We start from the raw sequence: 20,731 nt of genomic DNA, 5'->3' as shown, positions 1-20,731 counted from the left end.
CCCTCCCAGCCCCTCAGAGACAGTTTCTCCACCTGTAACCCGGGGTGGGTGGTGGGGAGGTCCCCGCGACCACCGAAGGAGGAGTCGGAACATGAAGCTGTGCCTGGACCATCATCCAGGCCGCGCCCTCTGGGTCTCCAGCCCTCTGGCCCATCCACCTCCCGCTTAGGGCGGCAATTTGTCTCCTTTTGAACCCCCTAGCCCGACGGGCTTCCCCCTTTGATTCGCGGCCCCGAGGCTTCCCCCCGCTTTGAAATGCAAAGCCGCCCGGCTGGGGCCGCGGACGGCCCGCGGCTATAAAAGGCCGGGGTGGGGCGGGCGCGGCGGCGGCCGCTGGTCCAGGTGAGCAGTCGCTGGTCGTCGGGGCGGCCGGCCGGCGCGGCGGCTCCAGGGCCCAGCATGCGCGGGGGACCCTGCGGTCACCATGTACGTGGGCTATGTGCTGGACAAGGACTCCCCCGTGTACCCAGGCCCAGCCAGGCCCTCCAGCCTCGGCCTGGGCCCTCCGACCTACGCGCCCCCCGGCCCGGCGCCCGCGCCCCCGCAGTACCCCGACTTCGCGGGTTACACGCACGTGGAGCCGGCGCCCGCGCCCCCTCCGACCTGGGCTGCGCCCTTTCCTGCGCCCAAGGACGACTGGGCAGCTGCCTATGGCCCGGGCCCCGCGGCCCCCGCAGCCAGCCCGGCCCCACTGGCCTTCGGGCCCCCTCCAGACTTTAGCCCGGTGCCCGCACCTCCCGGGCCTGGTCCGGGCATTCTGGCGCAGTCCCTCGGGGGTCCAGGCGCACCGTCCTCGCCAGGAGCGCAAAGGCGGACGCCCTACGAATGGATGCGACGCAGCGTGGCGGCTGCAGGCGGCGGTGGCAGCGGTAAGGACCCTCCTCTCCCGTCTGAGCCTCCAGACCTGGCAGGTGCCCGGACAGGCCCAGGTCTCCCTCTTTGACCTTTGTCCTGGCCCTGATTGGCTTCTCAAGAGTGTGGCCCACGACCACTCTTGTCCCGGAGAGTCATTTTGTTTCGCCCTTCCTTATCTCTGGGCTTTGAGAGCTTTGAGTAACCCAACTGAATCTTTGTGCAGAGCTGAGGAAACTGCTAACCCGTGAAGAGAAAACAGTGAGTCTGTGTAAGTGGCAAGGCCACAATCAGAAGGCCAGACGCCAAGTCTCCCTCAGCAGCACTAGCACTGCTGATCTTCCGTAGCTTCTTCCAGTCCTGACCCTGCCACCCAAGCACCTATCTGCTTTGGGAATGTGGATCTTCATCCCCTCCAGAACCAACTGGTTCCCTGTCCTATAGTGAAGAGTAGGATCCTTTCCTTTGGTTGATGGAAGTTCCCATTGGTTGCATAGGCACAGGGGTCCCTACCTAGCCTCCCCAGGACTCTCCATGAACTCTTGACCCCGGGGGAGGGGCAGTAGGAGCAGTTGGGAAGGTGGCTGCTGTTTGGTTCCTTAGCCTGTGAAGCGCCTGCCCCCGGGCAGGCCCCTCTGATCCACCCTCTTCAAAGGCAGGGGAGGGGGCTGGACAAAGGCCTAGCTTAATGAGGGACAGCCTGACCTTTATGGGGACCCCCCTTTGTCATGTAACTGCCTTTGCTTTTGCTCAGTAGTGACTCCTGTTGGCAGGAAAGTGAACAGGACACCTCATTGTCCAGATTGTGTGTTTGGCCTGTCCTGACAAAGGCCACCTGGCCTTGAGGGCGGGAAGCTGGCCTGCCTACTCTTTGATGTCCGACCCCTGCTTCCCTTCTCCCAGCTGGGGGCAGGCCTGGGACTTCCTCCACCTCCTCTCCCTTCCCTCAATTTCTCCCACACACCCATCTATTCCCCTGGGTAGCTGCTCCGAGGTTTTGATCAGTTGCTTCAGGCCTCCGTTGTAGTCACAGCCTTCCTTAGAAGTGCAACAGACACAGACGCTCCGGTCTGTCTCCAGGGATATTTGAGGGGCAAGGCTGTTCACTTCTGTGTCTTGAGTATAGCAGCTAGTAATATGGAACTCTTATACACCATATAAGTACAAAGATGGCAAATACTGGCCCTGGGACACAGCTAGGAACTGGTGGGACACACCAAACACCATACCAGTTCTAATCCTCTGTACAAGCGATTCCCGGGCTCTCTGTCTTATGGCCAATGACACAAGGGGCAGGGGGAGGACGGTGAGGAGGGGGAGGTTACATAGTGATGTATACCCTGCTTCGAGGTTTAGAAAAGAGTCTTGGAAAAGCTGATGGTGAAGATGTTTAAATGTTTCATTTTTTGGAAGACTGTGTGTGTCCGTGTGTCTGTGTGTGTGTGTGTGTCTGTGTGTCTGTGTGTGTGTAGGTGGGTGGTGCTCTGAAGCCTGGTTCATGAGCTTTACATGGGCTGACAGGGTAGGAGGTATAGGGACCTTGCTCCCAGCAGCCTGTGGTCTGTTTGGGAAGTCTAGGAAGGAAGGCACCTTTCCAGTCTCCCACTAGCAGCTTCCTGATGGTCAGGTGGCTCAGGGGAAGGAGGAGAGCATTGGAGAAAGGCCGTCGGTATGAAGGTGCATGAGCAAGAGCCAGTGGACCAGTGGAGTCGTAGTCAAAGCAATGGAGAGTCTGAGGACTTGGGGTGATGTGCGGAAACCTCCTTTATTTACCTTTGCACATGGACCTGCAAACACAGCTGCACTCCTGGTTACCTGTCACTAATATTCTGTTTTCTGCATGCAATGGGGGCCATGGATGTCCAAAGGCAAAACAGTTTTTCTCTAAGAGTCAAGGCCAGGACCACAGGTTTGGATTCCAAGAAGGGTTTTTTTTTTTTTTTTTTTTTTTTTTTTTTTTTTTTTTTTTTCAGGAACCAGATTAGTCACATTTGGCCAAAGATTCTGGAGTCTGGGCCTTCTGGTCTGCTCAGCCCATGTGACTCTCACTAATGCTCCTGAAGTAGGGCAGAATGAGAACTGAGGGAAGGTAGAGACTCTCCCCAGGGGAAAAGCCCTTCACCTTCTCTTTGGCTCAGTTTCTCCTGGGCACTGAAGGTGCTGTGGCCTGGGACAGCTGAGGAAAATTCACTGCCTGCCTCACGCTCCAGTTCACAGTGACACTGTCCATAAAGTGACCAGACTGCTACCGTTCTTCACCCTTTGGAGCCCCAGACCACCTAGAATATCTGCACTGGACAGTTAAAGTGCAGACATGCTGATGAAGTGGGATCCCAAGATCAAGATGCTGATGAATCAGCTCAAATTTTTTGTGTGGTTTCCAATACTGTTGAGGGTAAACAGCATACCCCTCAGGTCTGTGAGATTCTATAGCACCAAAACTTGGTTCCCACCCACCTCCCGACCTCACCCCAGGCCACTCCTTTGGTCACTGTGTTCCAGCCCTCTTTTAACTCCTCTGGCCTGCCAAGTCTTGCTTCAGGTCTGTGCACACATTTGGTTGTGGCTGCTGTTGCTGTTTCTCTTCTCCCGTCTCTCTGGATGCCTGGCTCCTTCTCCATTTCAGTTCATGGCTGAAGGAGAGGCCCCCTGTGATTCCCTAAGTCACACTCCCCACCTTCACTCCCTTTGATGATTTCTGCTGGGTGCCCTTTAGAACCCTGTCATACTCCAACACACTCTCCCATTTCCATGTTTGCATGTTATCTGCTCCCAAAAGGTCTAGAGCCGTGTCTGTCTGACCTAGGACTGCTCGGGGCACCAGCTTCATGCCTGGCATCAGGCATGCGCTCAGGGCGTTCAGTTGGATGAGTGAATAAGGAAAGTAGAGAGTGAGGAGACATCTCTAGAGAGACCAGGGGAGGGGATGAGAGCTCAGCTTCCACAAGTTTCTTAGAGTCTGTCTCTGGGACTTGGACCCATGACTGTCCAGACAGCATTTCAGGCTAATGGTCAAAGGCTGCATGTTCTCCTTACACTTGGTCAGTGCTCCTGACTCTAAGCAGTTTATTCTAGGAAAGGGTGCTAGACATCTGAGCGGAGAAGCAGTGAGCCCTGTTTAGGCTGCTAGTCCAGGAACAAAGGATTACCTTGTTCTGAGGAAGCCATGTCACTTCTGAAGCCAGTGACATCTACAGACCAATTCAGTACTGAAGACACTCTCCCAATAATTTGCTTAGAAGCTCAGGGACTTATTGGAGACGATTAGAAGTTGGCTCTGGAATTACAATTCTCTTAGATGCCACGGTGCTAGAACCTTGTTAACCTGGGTCATTTTTCTTTTCTTTTTTTTTTCCTCTCTCTCTTCTTTTTCTTGTCCTCTTCCTCCTCCTCCTCCTTCTTCATGGTTTCTCAAGACAGTATTTCTCTGTGTGGCCCTGGCTGTCCTGGAACTCACTCTGTAAATCAGGCTGACCTTAAACTCAGAGATCCCCTGTCTCTGCCTTCCTAATGCTGGGACTAAGTCATGTGCCACCACAGCCCAGCTTTTTGGTTACTGCTGTTGCTTTAAAGAATTGTATTTATTAGAATGGGAAGCTGTGTGCCACAGCACGTGTGGAATTCAGAGGACGACTGCATAGAATAGGTTCTCTCCTTCCATCTTAGCTCTAGGAATGAGTCTCAGGTTGTCAGACTTAAGTAGCAAATGCTTTTACCCACTGAGCCTTTTCACTGGCCCCTAACTTGGATAATTTCTTGAAGCCATGGTGTTGTTAAAACACAGCCAGCATTGGGCAGGGAGCCAGTGCTCAGTGATACTTCCTGGCAGGTGTGAACAGGCCTAAGCTTCACACTTCCTGCGTCTCCATCCTGGAACCTTTATTCACCCTGCCTTCTCTACTGCATCTTCAGCACTTCAAATGCTGCTCCTTCTCCAAGGCTGCCTTCTCCAGGAAACCCTCCTTGATTCACCCCATTCCAAATGAAGGAAAGTTATAGCCTACTGCTGGCCCCTTGTTTAAAAAATCTCTATACTACCTACTTCTATCAAGTTGCTTATTCCTGCCAGTTGCCGTCTGTAATCCTATCAAGGGCCAGTCTTAATCAACCTCCTCCTCTTCTGGCATGCACATAGTAGGAGTTCATCATGTAGGCACTATGCAAAGATCTCTCTTGGGGCCTCTTTACTTAGGCCTCATAACTACCCCAGGAGATGAAAGGATCTATCATTGGACACATTTTATAGATGAAAGTGAAGAAGCTTAGAGAGCCATGTGGTCTGCCCAAGCTCACACAACTAGGGTATGACAACATATAGTTCCAACCAGGATCCACAGCCTGCCAAGGGTTTGTCAAACAAAGCAACAGTCTCAAGGACCCAGCCCAAGATCTCTCCTCGGCTGCTTGCTTTTCAGCTAGTGCCCACCCAGGTGAGGAAAACGAGGCCAGCAGGGAAGAGTTGCTGAGTGAGGTGGGGGGGGGGGAGAAAGAAGAGAAAGAAGTAGGCCTGGTGGGCTGACTCTAAAGCTGGCTTTCCCTGCAGCAGAAGCTGTACCTGACACCTTAGCTCTCAGATGCAGCTGGGAATGACCTAGTTAGGAAGTGGCTGGTGATTTTTTTTTTTTTTTTTTTTTTTTTTTTTTTTTGTGGAACGTGTGTCCCTTTTCCCCAGCAGATCTTGTGCTTAGAGCCTCAGGAGTCCTTCTGACATCAGGACAGCTTTGTTAGCAGCGGAGGCCAGATTTGGGGAAGGAAGTCCTCTTCTTGGATAGGCCTGGAGCTCCTTGGGTTCACAAGCAGCCATTACATCTGGAGTCGGGGTCATTACCATGTGTTGCTACCCTTTCCCTGTGTCTCTCCTTAGCCCTCATCTTGGTATAAGCAGGGAGGAAATGCCTGAGCTTGCCACTTGGGTTTGCCACCCTCAGGCCTGCCTGGGCTTGGAAATCAAATCCAGACCCTCCCCCCCCCCAGTCAGAGGTTCTGTTAGTCCTCCAGTCATAGCTAGTGCCTCCCCACTGTCCATTCCTCCTCCATCCCTATCCACTCGCCCAGGAAGGCAGATAATACTGGTCTCTCTGTGCCGAAGGCTCGGCTGGGTGATGGGAACTATGGCTGAACAAAGGTGAGATCTTCATCTGTCCTCAGAGAACTGGGATTTAGCTTCCCACTCAGATCCTCCATCCAAAGGTCTTTGCATAAGCCATTTTCTCCTTCATTATTATTCCCATATAGGATGTGGAAGCTGCTTCCTTCTCAACCTTCTACTCTTGGCCTATAAGCCACTCCCTCCAAGAGACTTCCCCAAGGCTAAGAAGGTCCACCCTCCATCCAACTTAGCCCAGCCTCAGCTCTTTATCCATGGTCCTCCGCATTCCTGATCACAGTTGATTGCTTAATCGGCAATGCTTGCTTTTTCACAGACCTGCTACGGGAGCACAGACCAGACTAGTGCTGAGTACCCAGGACAAAATGAGCTGGTGTCTCCCAGTCACTCGGTGTGTGTTCTCAGCTACCTTCAAAAGCAGTATTACTGACCCTAGAATGGGACACTTTATGAGTGGCTCTGAGGCTGAGCGAAGATGAGGAAGCAGGAACACCAGGCAGGAAGGGCTGCTCTGGAGGCTGAGCCATCAGCGGAAGGGATGGAGTTGCACTCTGGACTGAGGATCCTTGCAGAATAACTTTAGAATAATGAGAGTGGAGGCAGGAACTGCAGCTGGTGTGACCTCAGTGTAGTGAGGTGAGCTAGGTAGCTCGGGTTTCTGGTTCATGGTGGGCAGTGATCCAGTAGCGGTGTCTCATGGAACTTCCTGTCACTGGAAAGGTGTACCAGATCTGGACTGTCTAGCAGTCAGCTACCAGAACACAGCGGTTGAGCACTTGAAATCTGGTTACTGCCACAAAACAAACAAATGGAAACAAAACCAGAAGGGTTCTAGTGGCTTACGTGGGGGTGTACCAGCAGCACATGGTCAATCTAGGTGAAGACTTTCAGGGCCCTAACTCTAAACTTCTTAAATTAGTCTATTATTTTATGTGTATGAATGTTTTCCCATGTGTGTCCCTGGTGCTTGAGGCATCAGATTCCCCTGGAACTAGACTTACAAATGGTTGTGAGCCTCCGTGTGGGTGCTGGGAATTGAACCCAGCCCTCTGAAAGAGCAGCCAATGCTCTCCATCTCTGAGCCATCTCTCCAGCCCAAGATTCCAGGTCTGCTTGTGGGCCTCAAGGAAAATATGAGGTCCAGATGCACAGGTGGCGTGAAAGCTCCCAGGTACAGATGTGACGAGGGAGGGCCCTCACCTGGGCTACCGATTTCCTCATGAGGCCTCCTCAGACTTGGCTGTGTTTAACCCCATCCTGCCAGCTTCATCCTTCCTCCCGGGCCTGGGTGAGGAGCCATGACAGAATAGGCTGTAGTTTCCCTTCAGCCAACACAAGGAGGATTTAGGAAGCCCATGACTCCAGAATGGCTTCCAGTATCCCGAGGATAGGTGGGGCCGGAGCTACTACCTCGGGGACCCTGCTACAGGGGACACAGATGGAAGAAAAGGCTCAAACTGAGGTTGCATGGCAACTGATGGTATAATCTGATTGCCACACTCCAGGGTGTTCTTTGACATGTGACTTCCCATCAGGCAACATTCCTCTTGTTCCCGAGGGAGCGCACTAGCATCCGCTTCTACAAATAGCTCAGATCTGCTTTTTATTGGGGGGTGGTGTAGCCCTATGCCTTTTATAACTGTTTTCACATCTATTCTGTGTGCTGGGCAGAGAGAGAACCCAGAAAAGCTCAAGCACTTATCTGGTCCTTTCACTAAGGATACAGACTGGGCTGCCTCCCAGCTCTTGGTGCTAGGTCTAGATCTTTAGTGAGCACCTAGCTTTTGCAGACCTTGAAGGGCAGAGTGCTAACACCACGGGCGTGATCATACCCTGACACTTTTTGGTAGCCCTCAAGTGTTAATCTGGATGACACCCCAGGGGTCTTTAAAGTTATTTGTATGCTTGGCATACTTGGAATTCTTTCTTCTCATACATGTTTCCTATACAAAAGATGTCCACTCTGTTCTTTCACAGAATACGCCATCCAGCTTTCCCTCAGTAGATGGGACATGCAGGCACGGAATGGAGAAGAGGGGTTCTACCAAGGGTCAGGGGGCAGTGCTGGCACAAATCACCAATGCCAGAACCTATTCTCTGGTGCTCAGGGAAGCTAGTCCTCCAAATACCTTTGAACCCTCTCTGTCGTTCTTCTCTTTGTTCCTTGGCTTTGCAGCTGTCCTCGTCACATGACCCAGTGACCTTTCTAAATCTGTTCTCTCATCTCCATCTTGAAGTGGAATCCAATGGCTTCCTTTCCCATCTCGCTAAGCATCACCCAAACAGGCACCACAGACATCTGTGGGCAGGCCATTGCCCCCTGCTCTACTAAGCTGGAGGGTGTGTGGGTATGGCCTCCTTATGAGTGTACCTGGGTAGGAGGTGAGTAGTGAGGCAGACAGAATTGCAAAGAACTTGAACATAGAGGGCCTGGGGTTATAGTTCAATGAAAGAGTGCATACCTAGCATACATGAAGTTCTGGGTTCCTACCTTGATGCTGACACCCATCCCTCATCAGGACAGACTGAGGTCCACAGGTGAGGGACTTGTTTAAGAACACTCCAGCTGGAGCTTGCTAAAGATGAGAGGGCAGAGGTGTAGCTGAGAGGCAGAGCTGGGCTTAGCCCTGGGTACCGTTATCACCCCCACCCCAATGGTAGAATCTAGCAATAGGTATTTTTAACAAACTCCATACGTGTGTGTGTGTGTGTGTGTGTGTGTGTGTGTGTGTGTGTGTGTGTGTATACAGGCTTAGTGGGAGTGTCATCTTAATGTACAGCCACAGGAGGTGGCCCACCCAGTGAGAGGTCACAGAGGGTCTGGGCTGGACTTGAGGCCCACATCCTGATAGAGTTAGTTAGCACTTGGAGCAACAAACCCAGGAATGCTGACCTAGAAACCATTTGGTTTTCTGGGAGTCAGACTGTCTTGGAGCAGAGGCCAGGCTCTCCTTGTCTGCCCTGGGCTGGATAAGGGCCACAGTGCAGGCCATCGAAACACAATTCTGTCTTCCAGCTGGACAGGCCTGTTGTCTAGGCTCTCAGACTGGGAAATCAGCCTTAGAGTTCTTTCAGCAATAAACACAATCTAAGAATCAACAAACATGGGGAGCCTCCTGCTTCCAAGTTGGAAGGAACCTTAGGAATGCAGCATACAAGTAGGACACAGCCCCATTTCCTGGCATTCACACAGGGGCCACCCCATTACTATTGGGAAAGAATGGGCTCTATTTCTCTCTCTGTGTACCTGCTCTATGCCAGATATTGCACAAGGAGCCCTCCTCATCCAAGGTAAAACCCTGTACATCCCAAGGCTGGAGAGGATTGTGGAAAACCATTCTCTGTGTGATGGGTTCTAGGTGTTTCTGAGAACAAATAGACCTAGCTTTTAAAACATGTTGAACTACATTTGTTTAGGACTTGTGGGTCCCAGGGATAGAATTCAGGTCATCAGGCTTGTCAGTAACAGCTTTCCTGAACCATCTCCATATCCCTAGATAGTCTTGAATCCCATTGTTTTGTCTGCTTGTATTTTATGTAAAAAACTGGATACATAGCTGGTGTGGTGGTGCATGCCTTTAATCCCAGCACTTGGGAGAAAGAGGCAGGTAAATCTCTTGTGAGTCCAGCCTAATCTATAAAGCAAGTTCCAGGACAGCCAGGGCTGTTACACAAAGAAACTCTGTCTCAAACAACAACAACAAAACAAAACAAAGTAACCAACCAATCAAATAAGCAAACAACAGGGAAAACGGAGTTGTTGAGGTGCATACATAAAGTGTTTGGCCCATAGCCACCATGACTATCATTAACTGTTACCTCCACATTACAGAGTCAGAGGTAGGGAGATGATCCTTAGCCATCCTGGCATGTCAGTCCCCTGTACATCCATAGTGTCTGCTTGTGCACACAAGCACACACCAGGGACACCTGGAGAGCTAGTCAAGTAGCAAACCTCAGGAGCCAGCGTCATCACTCCAAATCTGGGGGCCAGGGTTTACAGGTCAGCTCACCAGGAGTACTGAGGCTAAGGGCCAGGCACTGAGAGCTGTCTGACTGTGGCTTCTCCAGACCTTAGACTGAACGTGCTTTAGAGATGTGGAGACCCATTCAAGCCTCTCATAGCAGCCTGTTCCATGGGGATGACACATTCTGCGTATGACAGAACCAGAGCAGAGGGTGAGCCTTCTATTTAGGTGAGTGAGCTGAGGCTCTGACACCGTGCTCAGTCTTGAGGCACTGCACCCCCTCCCCTTACCAATTCTCACTGGCAGCTTGCCTACAGGTTACTCATTCTGAGCCTGGGAGTGGCTGGCCCCTCATCAGACACCTGTTACAGGAGCCTGGACTTCCCCCCAGTGTCCCAAGAACCTGTAAATCATTCACCCTGGTCTCCTCCCTGCTCTGTCCCTCTCTTGCACCACCTTGCCCTTCCTCTCTGGGTTCCAGAGGGGACTTGGGTGCTCACAAATGATTGTCAGGGTACAGGCTTGAGCTCCGTCCAGAGCTTCAGAACTCAAGGCTGTCACTGAACATGCAGTTTCTAAGGATGAGGATGGGCTCACAAGGTCCCACCTCTGGCTGAGGAGCTATTGGCAGTTGATAGGCACTGGGGAAAGAAGAGTCATTCTTCTTTGGTGTGGCCCATGCCCCAGGGGATGAGCACACACCCACACAAATGCAAACAGCGCTAAGTGGACCCTGGGTTAGAGGAGAAAGAAGAGGAAGAAGAGGGGGGGAGGGCACAGATGCAGGTTTGAAGGAGAATGGGATCTTAGGGGAGCTGGAGGAGGGCTCAGGTGTAGATATGATCAAAATCCATTGTATCTATGTATGAAGTTCTAAAAGAATAAGTAAAATCTATTTAAAAACTAGAGTTCAGGGTGGGAATGTAGCTTAATGAATCTCAGCATGCACAAACCCCTTGGTTGGATTCTCAGCAGAAGCCAGGTGCTGTAGTATACACCTGTAATCCTAGTACTTGGAGGTGGAGACAGGACGATCGGGAGCCTAAGACCATCAGTGAGTCCGAGGCCTAGCCTAGCGATGCAGATCCCTCACCCTACCCATGACAGGTCAAGGCAGGAAGCTTTCAAATTCAAGAATCGCCAGTGCTACAAAGTGAAATCAGGGTTTGCCTGGGCAACTCTGTCTCAAGCTTTAAAAAGCATAAAAGGCCTGGGGAAGATTATATTTGTGGTAGAATGCTTGTCAATCATGATGAGGCCCTGGAGTCAATCTCAGTGAAACATACATGCACATAGGCATGGGCATGTACAATCACATGTACATTCACAATACACAGACAGCATATACAAATAATACATTGGACATTTGCACACAATAGCAACTGAAACTTTCTAAAGCCCTGTGCCCTCCTGCTTTCTACCTTCACGTGCCTTCCCGAAGGAGGCAGTTTTTATTGTTGGCTTCTTGTATATATCTTCAGAAAAAAAATTAATAAAAACTAACCAAAAAGTTATACACATCTAGAGCGTATGGCACTTTTCTTGAGACAAGTTTTCTCTGTGTAGCCCTGTATGTCCTGGAACTCCTTCTGTAGACCAGGCTGGCCTTGGACTCAGAGGTCCACCTGCCTCTGCCTCCCAAGTGCAAGTGTGCACCACCACAGCCCAGAATTATGGCATGCTTTTTAAGTTTAAGGTTTTTTTTTATTATGTATTTTCATATGTGTGTGTTAATAAACAGATGTGTTCACCTGTATTTGGGCATGTGGAGACTGAAAGTTTACATGGAGTGTCTTCCTCTATTGCTCTCCAATTTGTTTTTTGAGGCAGGGTTTCTCACTGAACCCAAAGATCAGCATTTCCACTAGACTGGCTGGCCACTGAGCCCTAGGGATTTACTCATGTCCAGCCCGTACACGCGGAACTTGAACTACAGGGGAGGTAGCCACCGTCACTGGCTTCCGTGGGCGCTGAGGATCTGAACTCAGGTTCTCATACTGACACAGCAAGCACTTCCTGCACAGAACCATTTCCCCAGCCTGGGAGCAGGCTTTTCTCATACCGTCCTATGTCTTGCTCCCTTGTACACATGTCTTAACAGTTGCTTAGTGCTCCTCTCCGTGGGTGCTCCATATCATTGTTTTTTAGTCTTGGGCTAGTAGTAACATTCACTCTTGTGGGCAGTTCTTTGTGAGGTTATGTCCTAGAAGTAGAGCTTGTGACCCAAAGCTCTGTGAGTGCAAAGCCAGACTACATGGTAGTTACCTGGGTCCTAGGAGGGTAACTAGTTAGTGCTCACCCTGAACGATATGTGAGTCTCTTGTTTCCGGAACATACAGGGAATCAAACATTTTGTTCCTTGTCAGGCTGTTCTCTTAGAATCAATCTATATTCATTAAGCAGCTGGACTATATAAAAGTTTGTCAGTATTCCTATTCCTATCAACCTCTCTCCAAGCCTATGGACTGGGGCTCCACCGACCATGGTGGGGACAGAGATGCTGCAATGCAGGCTGTACTGTCTAGTTACCATTCTCTCTGTTTTAGGAAGAGCCAGCTGGAGATCAGGATCCCCTACTTTCTGTACATGTTATCACCAGGCTGATGGCCTCGGTGAGAGCAGTTTTCTGTGCCCCGGGTCCCAGCTGTAAATGAATGCTGTGGGTTCCTTCTCAGCACAAGGAGTGGGGAGACAGACGCAGAGATGGGGCATTCGAGCTAGGTACTAAGAGAAGAGCTGCCTCCATGCCCTAGCCTGGGCTCTTGTAAGCAGAGCTCAATCTGCTGCCTAGCCTAGCCCCTTGGAGACAGCTAGGAGTCTTCCTGGCTTTTCAAAGTTCCAGTCCAAGGCCATCAACCATAGTCCAGACCAGGTTTTACAGTCTGCCTTTGCCATGGTCTGACCCTCCAGTCCAGGGAATAATGGCCATAGAGGTGTGGTCTGCTCTGTGAGCTTCTGTTGCTAACACTAAGGATGTTGGGAAAAACCTATGGTGAGATGGGAGTTGTGCTTTGGAGGCAGCAGAGAGCTCTAGACTAGAGGGTGACTCCTTGATTGTAGGGGGGTTGGACTAGATCGAACAGGAGTGCCTAACCTTTTGACATTATTACGTGAAGTAATACATTAAAATTACAGAGTACATAGAATGCATTATGTAATCTAAAGATGTGTGGGACCACATTCATAGTTATCACGGAATACCTGTGATCCACAGCTGCAATTGGACATACCTGGAAGAACTCACAGTCCTCTTATGTAGAACTCCAACAGCCACATGACCACCTTAAACCATGGTCTTGTCATCTGTAAGATGGCAGGGGACTGAAATTCCAGGACTCTGAGCTCTAGCTAGTGACACCAATGGGCAATGGGTCCAGAGCCCAGTGAGGCTGTGGTGGTAGAGGCTTCAGGGGAATGTTGTTTCTGAGACAAGACTGACTTTTCTAGGCCAAGGAGGAGCCACACCTGGAGCCAAGGCCTCAGCAGCCTCACCCTCAGCTCCTCTTCTAGCCAGGCCTGGCACAGGACTGCAGGCTGCCCCGTGCTCTGTCTCTGCTGTCAGCTGGTACCCTGAGCCTGTTGCATATGGAAATGACCAGTGTGGTTCTGCAGCTCTGGCAGAAGCCCAGGGAGAAGCCGCCTAGGAACAGCTGTTGTCTTCCATTCCCCGCAGAACCACTTGCCTGGAGAAGAGCCTAGGTCTTTCCTGCCAGGCTGTGTGGGATGGATGGGTGGAGGTGGGCCAAATATGGGTCTTTAGTGCAGGGGCATGGGGGGACAGGAAGAGCCAGGGTACAGAGCAGGGAGGCAAAGGCCAGGCTGTTCATGGGCACTTGGCCAGCGGGGTTCCAGGGTTATGGCAAGATTCGTTGTTCTCCAGCGTGTCTGCTGCCTACTGTCAGCATGCACCTAGTTTAGCCATGTGTAGCTTCTTCCAGAGAGAGCTGCTGCTCACTAGGCCCCATACCATAATCTTTGCCCCAGACGGCCTTCCAAGCTCGGTTCCAAAGGCAACACTGATGTTAATAACCTCAGACAGCCCTTAAGTCCAGCTCCTGGCCCAAGCAGCACCATCTAAAAGCCAAGTCACCACCCTCTTGTCCTGAGACATGGCAGCCCCCTGCCCCCACTCTCCACATGAAAGCCTGCAGCAGACCACATGTCTCCTCTGCTTAGAGCTTTTCTGTGGCTCTCCCATTCCAGATCGAGTAAAGCCTAAGCCCCTTTCCCTTGACATCTGTCCCCACACCCTTTCCTCTTTGCTCCCCTGTCCCACCAGCTCCCTCACTCATATTTCTACCTCAAGGCCTTTGCCCTCCATGTTCACTTCGCCAGATTCTGTTTCTCTGGGTATCTGCCTCCCCCCCACCCCCACACCTCTGTTAAGCTTTGAACCACCATGCTAGATTTTGTTTTGTTGTTTTTGAAACTAGAATCCCACTATGTTACCTGGGCTGGTTTTGAATTCTTGGATTCAAGTGACCCCAGCCTAGTAGCTAGGACAATAGGCGCCAGCCACCTGTTTCATCTAGCTCTACTCTGAAATTCCCACCACCAGATTTGTAGGCTCCCTGTCTTCTTTCTTTCCCTCAAAATAATTGCCAGCGAGCAAAGCAAGCACTTTCCGTTTCTATTTTCTTTCTGTCTGTCCCCTCCCCCTAGCACCCAAGCAAGGACTTTTCATTTTGTTCCCTGCCCACCACAGTATGTAGCTTGAGACAGGAACTTGGTTTGTCCAGAGGAATGAACTGAGTCACTGGTGCCCTGTACATGGGATATAGGGGGCAGTGTGGACAGCTCGGGTAGATCAGCCCTGTGGTTCCTGATGCAACCCTAGAGTAGGGTGTGGTATTTTGAGTGTTCCTTCTGGGCATCTTGCAGATCCTAGGGCCTACCAGCAGCTCTGGGCCTTCCAGTGTTACTTTGGGCTAGCATTCAGCAGAACTGGGAAGCCCCCAGTCACAGGGTAGTTCCAAATCCTGTTTCCCCTCACCATTGGATCTTCTTTGCACAGGAGGGAGGAGCATCTGGTAATCCCCTTTATCCTTAGTGTCCCCTCACAAACCAGGTGTCTCCTCACCAGCCAGGTGTTTCCTTCATGACTCATGGTCTGGGGACCCCCGAGTGAAAACCATATGGAAAGTTTGTTACTGCACAGCTCTGAGGCCTTCTGAGTGAACAGTCAGGGAATCTCCTGAAGCCTCACTTTTCACAGCTGACAGCGTCAGGCCACAACCTTGTCATTAACTTTCTGCCAGGGGTTGCCGGGTCCTTCCTGAGCATCCTCCACACTCACCTTTTGGCCTTCTGCTCTTCAGGTAAGACTCGGACCAAGGACAAATATCGTGTGGTCTATACAGACCACCAACGCCTAGAGCTGGAAAAGGAGTTTCACTACAGCCGGTACATCACCATCCGGCGCAAGTCAGAGTTGGCTGCTAACTTGGGGCTCACAGAGCGGCAGGTATGTGGGTCCTTCAACTCCGCTCAAGTAGCAAGGCCCAGAGTTGGGCCTTCAGGTTGCCATACATGGACAGAGCCCACAAAAAGAAAACAGGTTGTCTCCAGACTACTGGCACAAAGCCACACACTGGACCACTGTCACACCACCGACTAAACCCAACATTGCCACATACACACAAACACGCATATATGTATGTGTGTGTGCATGCAGGTGCAAACACACACACAGGGAGAGAGGGTGGGGGTTATAATGGCTGGTGATCAATGCTATTCAGACCTGAAGGAAGGGCAGCCACAGAACACAGAGGCTTTGGAGTACTGGGGACTTATAAGGGGAGGAAGGAGGTTTCAGAGAAGGTGTCTAGAGCACAAGGAGGGTGTATATTAGTCCCTGAGGTCTGGGAACTGGAGAAAAAGTGGATGAAGACAACTTCCTTCAACCCAGCTCCTTCCTAAAACTTACAGCATAAATTCTCTGCAATCCCACAGGTAAAGATCTGGTTCCAGAATCGCCGGGCCAAGGAGCGTAAAGTAAACAAGAAGAAACAGCAGCAGCAGCAGCAACCCATGCCTCCCACACAGCTGGCCCTGCCCCTGGATGGCACCCCCACACCATCAGGGCCACCCCTGGGTAGTCTATGCCCCACCAATGCCGGCCTTCTGGGCACTCCCTCCCCAGTGCTGGTCAAGGAGGAGTTTTTACCCTAACCCCTTCCAGTCTGAGGCCCAGGGATCTAGGGACTTGAATGTTGGACACCTGGATTTGCTGGGGCCCAAGGAGCCTGTTCTGAGTTCCAGCCCTGCTGCTGACCTTTGGGGTCACTGTGGACAAACTTCCTACCTAGGACAAGTAACTTACTCCCTGCCTTCCATCGGCTGGGCTGTGTGACAAGCCTGTTGGACAAACTCTTGTGCCCTAGGCCACAGGGTGATGGGGAGGTCCAATGAGAAATCTCAATCATCTGGAGATTTTGCAAGATTCAGAGGGCTCAATGAGCTGTCAAGACAAGGCTGAGGCTCCACCATCTCCTCCGAGCGTTCCAGAGTGAGGTGGGAGGCTGGTGTATAGACCAGACTGGCCCGGGAGAGGGATCGGTGTTGAGAGGTGGTACTTAGAAGTCTAGACTCCTGTGTGATGCACAAGGATCACACCTGTCTCCCCTTCCAGCCTCACCTTTACCAGCCCTGGCACCCCATGCTCTGGTTCTCTCCAGCCTGGAGGTAGCCATGATGCCATCAGGACTGGGTATGAGGTAGAGGCTGGGCAATTGGCCACTGCTCTTGAGACAGAACTTGCTCCCTCTAGCACTCCAGGGAGGCCTGTGGATGGAAGGGAAGGCTCTCAGAGTAGACTCTATGAGTTACCTACTGGCTCATGCCCACCTCCCCACAGGCTGCCCATCACACCCAGGGAGCCCCCAGACCATGGGGAGCTCATAGCTGTACAGGGGTTAAATGGAGTGGAATCTCTTGGGTGCAACTTCAGGAATAAGTTTTTCCCTTTTAAACAATTTATGAAAATCCTACATAGCATTAAAGGAATTTTTAAAAAAGTTTAATCACTGTCATCCTTTCTCATGATTGTGTGTCTCTTCTCCATTTCTGCATTTCCCCCAACGAGGTCACCTTTAAAATACGGCAGATCAAACAGAACCCTGCCAAGCAGGTCTGGGGCTGAAGAGACGCTGTTCTTTGTGTGAGCGGCAGCTCCAGCGCCCACCTGTCCACCTTCTGATCTGTCAAGTGCTTTAGCCCAGGCTTTTCCTTCAACATTGCCATTCACACAGCACTGCGTGCCAGGCATTGCTGCGCCTGGAAAGCACACCGTCTTTGCCCAAAGTGCCTGGTGCGGTGGGAACACATACATAGCGGTGTTAATAGAAAAGATAAGGGCTAGTCAGAACTTTGTTCCGAACATGGCAGGAAGTCGTGTGTCTGTGGAGATGGTGAGCAAAGCAGGCTCCTGTACATCAGGAGGCCTAGAAGGCTTCCTGAAAGAGGCAGTACTTGAACTAAAACCTGTATGTGCTGATCGGGTCCAGAAGGGAAGAAGAAACAGAAGCAATGGGAACTTAAAGCATTTCTAAACCTCTGAAAGGTGCTCTCCTTGCCTTTTTTTCTAGAGGTGGGCAGAAGTCAGCTACCTAGGACCTTCTCTGCCCAAAGGGCTCTGGTGCCAGCTGCTTGCCCCTCTGTTTACTGTTCTGGGAGGTGGCTAGGTCATAAAATACGTGAACAGCCTGCCTGCCTTCGCCCTTTGCTCCTGGCCTGGGATAACACAGTACAGGTGTTCCCAGCCTCAGCACGCCAGCCTCCTCTCCTGCCATCCACCGAGGAGACAGGCAGGGCCCCTCTGTAGCAGTTGACATCTGAGCCTGTGGAACCAGGTGGCGCCAGAAGAATGGAGTACAGAGGGGCTGGTAACTGGCAGTGAGTTTAGCTTTCTGATCTGCATGGCTCCCAGGGTAGACTCTTCCCCTCTCTGGGCCCCCGGTTTCTGCTCTAGTACAGTGGGTTTTGGGTATAAAGGGAATTTATGCAGCAAATGTTTTTACCTGTTGAGCCTTCTCACTGGCCAGACTGACCTGAAATTCACCATATAGGCTAGCCTGGCCTTGAACACTTGGTGATTCTCGTACTTTAGCCTCAGAACCCTGGGATTGCAGGTTTGAGCTAATGTTCTGTCTGTTCCCCATGCTTCCTACCCTGGAAACTCACCACCTGTGAGCACCCCCACATAAGGGAGTTCTGGAAGCTTGGCTGGCGAGCTATACCGTCTCCATGACTGAGTGGAGCCTCAGGTGTTTGGAGTTAAATGGGTTGGGCTCCAGTGTGACAGTGCTTAGCCTCTCTGGGTCTCCCGGTCTGTCAAGGGGAACTATTCTTGGGACTGAGGAGCTTTGCGCCCATTTGAGGTGCTTACATATCTAGTAGCAGTTGTAACCACCACAACACTGAGGACAGTTAGTGGCATGAGATGAAGCCCTGGCTCTAGAAGACCTCTGCCAAGCAGGCAGTGGAGCTGCAGTCGTCACCCACATGGGAGCTCAGGAAGTTGGGTGTGGGTCACCTGTCCATTAGCTTTCGAACTCCATGGGGAAGAGAAGTTACCTATATATCTCTCCAAGCATGCTGTGTTCTTCCTGTCACCTAAAAGCATTCCACCAGAAGGGCTGGGGATATATCTCAGTTGGTAGAGATGCAAGAAGAACCCTGGACTCAGTCTTCAGGACTGAGTAAAACTGGGTATCATAGCACAAGACTGCAATCCCGACACTTGAATGGTGGAGGGAGGAAGATCAAAAATCCAAGGTCATTCTTGGCTACATAGTAAGTTAAAGGCCAGTCTGGAGAACTGAGAACCTGTCCAGAAAGAAGGAAGAAGAGGAGGAAAAGGAGGAGGAGGAGGAGGAGGAAGAAGAAGAGGAGGGGGAGGAGGAGGAAGAGGAGGAGGAGGAGGAAGAAGAGGAGGGGGAGGAGGAGGAAGAAGAGGAGGGGGAGGAGGTAGAAGAAGAGGAGGAGGAGGAGGAAGAAGAGGAGGGGGAAAAGGAGGAAGAAGAGGAGGAGGAGGAGGAGGAGGAAGAAGAGGAGGGGAGGAGGTAGAAGAAGAGGAGGAGGAGGAAAGTTCTAGGAGAAGTTCTGGTGTAGCAGTAACTAAGGAAAAGAGACCTCTTCAGGTTGCATCAGACCCTGCAGCTACTCTAGAGATAGAGGTATCCACCTATCTGTCCTCTGGGCACAGCAGATGCTGTTTGGTACAGGGGAGCTGTATATATCCCTCTGCTAGGTGGCAGTCCCAAGCTGCTGCTAGGAATCTAGGCTCCACAGTAGACCTGGCTTAGACTGCTCCTCTAAGGCACTAGAGAACAGCACATGCCACAACTATTTTGTGTATACTTTCCTTGGATCCACAGAACCCTAACTGAGAATTCTCATTCTGTGGAAGAAGAAGCCACTATCATTAGCCTAGGAATGTTCTGGAGAGACTCCAGGTTGGATGCCCAGTGCCCTGGAAGAGGTGGGCTCCATCAACTGGGAGATTACACACATTCAAGAGCAGAAACTCGAGGGAGGTCTTCAGTCTCTGAGAAAAGCAGTGTGGCCCTGGAATGGCGAGACACAGGCTGGCAGCCCACCAAAGTGACCCTGGGGGGGGGGCGATCCTGACCTGCGGGGTTGCTCCAGAAGGGCGTCCTCCCCGCTGCACCAGATGGACCAGCAGTCTGGAGCCTCGTTTTTCCACACTCACCACTCCCCGTGTAACACATGCTCTACGGTGACAAAAATCTGAACGTTTAAGCAAATTAAAAATGTTTATTTATATGCTTTTAAAAATATCTCCCTATATAATAAAGGAAGTACATTTTCATCTAACCCTCTCCTTAAATCAGCACACATTCCCATTTCACTTCTGGCTTGTGGTGAGACCAGGAGACACACTGAGAGAAGGAAGGAAAGGGGTGAGGGAGGGGAGGGAAGAGGGGCTCATCTAACAGTGGTAGCTATCACGCCCCTCCCCTCTCCTGATGGAGGACAGGAAACAGGCTGCGTGGTCAGTGAACCCCTTGGCTATTACATCATTGCAAAGCTGGGGCTTCAAGGGAGAGAATGAGTGAAGTAGACAACGTCTGCCAGAAAATCTTAGTGATTTGCTTTTATTTGTTTTTTTCCCACCCAAAGCCAGTGACTGGGAGATGGTGCTGGAAGTGAGCAGGAAATGTAGCCTGGGTAGGCGCTTGTCCTATTCCAGGTGTGGCTCTGCCCCCACCCTGAGTGATTTTTTGCAAGTCCTGCCCTCTCTGGGCCTCAGTTTCTCCATCTGGAAAGATGGGGACTCAGCCCACCTGCACACCACGCCCTCTGACTATCACCTAAGCTCAGGGGTCATCACATAATATACTTGTTCGAGGAAGGCTAAGTTTCCATCTCATCCCCAACTCCCAAGCAGGTGTTGCTATTCAGGGGTCAGAAAAAGGCCATTTTCCTGAGATCAGGGGTTGTCCGATTCAGCCTCGCCCCTGTTCTCAAGGTTCTCGGGACCTTCCAAAGGCCTGACAACTTCCAGTACCAAAGAGAGGGTAGGGGGAGAGGGAAGGTAAAGGAAACTGGAGAATGGGACCTGTGTGAGCCTCCTTTCTCAGCTTCCAGGCCTCTGCTCTTCCCTCGGCTTCTAAAGCTCAGAGATTCTCTGAGTTCTTGGGCACATGGTATAATTCTTCTGAAAAAGTTTCATCGTGTATAATATATAATCTATGCATGCTTGCTTGTCTGGAGCTGTTGGGAAGAACTAATCCTTGGATAGTGAGCGTGGGTCTTCATCATAATACTGCAAGACTCAGGA

The 20,731-nt window shown here is 51.3% G+C and overlaps 1 protein-coding gene across 1 annotated transcript; it reads left to right on the top strand.

Annotated features, from left to right (window-relative positions):
• Positions 1-424: 424 nt before the first annotated feature.
• CDX1 (caudal type homeobox 1) lies at positions 425-16,098 on the top strand (the record flags this gene model as incomplete). The annotated part of the gene is made up of 3 exons (XM_080919739.1): positions 425-869; positions 15,246-15,391; positions 15,880-16,098. The coding sequence occupies 3 exons, from the start codon at positions 425-427 to the stop codon at positions 16,096-16,098; spliced, it is 810 nt and encodes a 269-aa protein (XP_080775865.1).
• Positions 16,099-20,731: the final 4,633 nt, after the last annotated feature.

Source organism: Micromys minutus, assembly GCF_963924665.1.
Source record: "Micromys minutus genome assembly, chromosome: 8".
Classification (NCBI taxonomy): Eukaryota; Metazoa; Chordata; class Mammalia; order Rodentia; family Muridae; genus Micromys; species Micromys minutus.
This window is presented reverse-complemented; position numbering and strand designations above follow the sequence as displayed.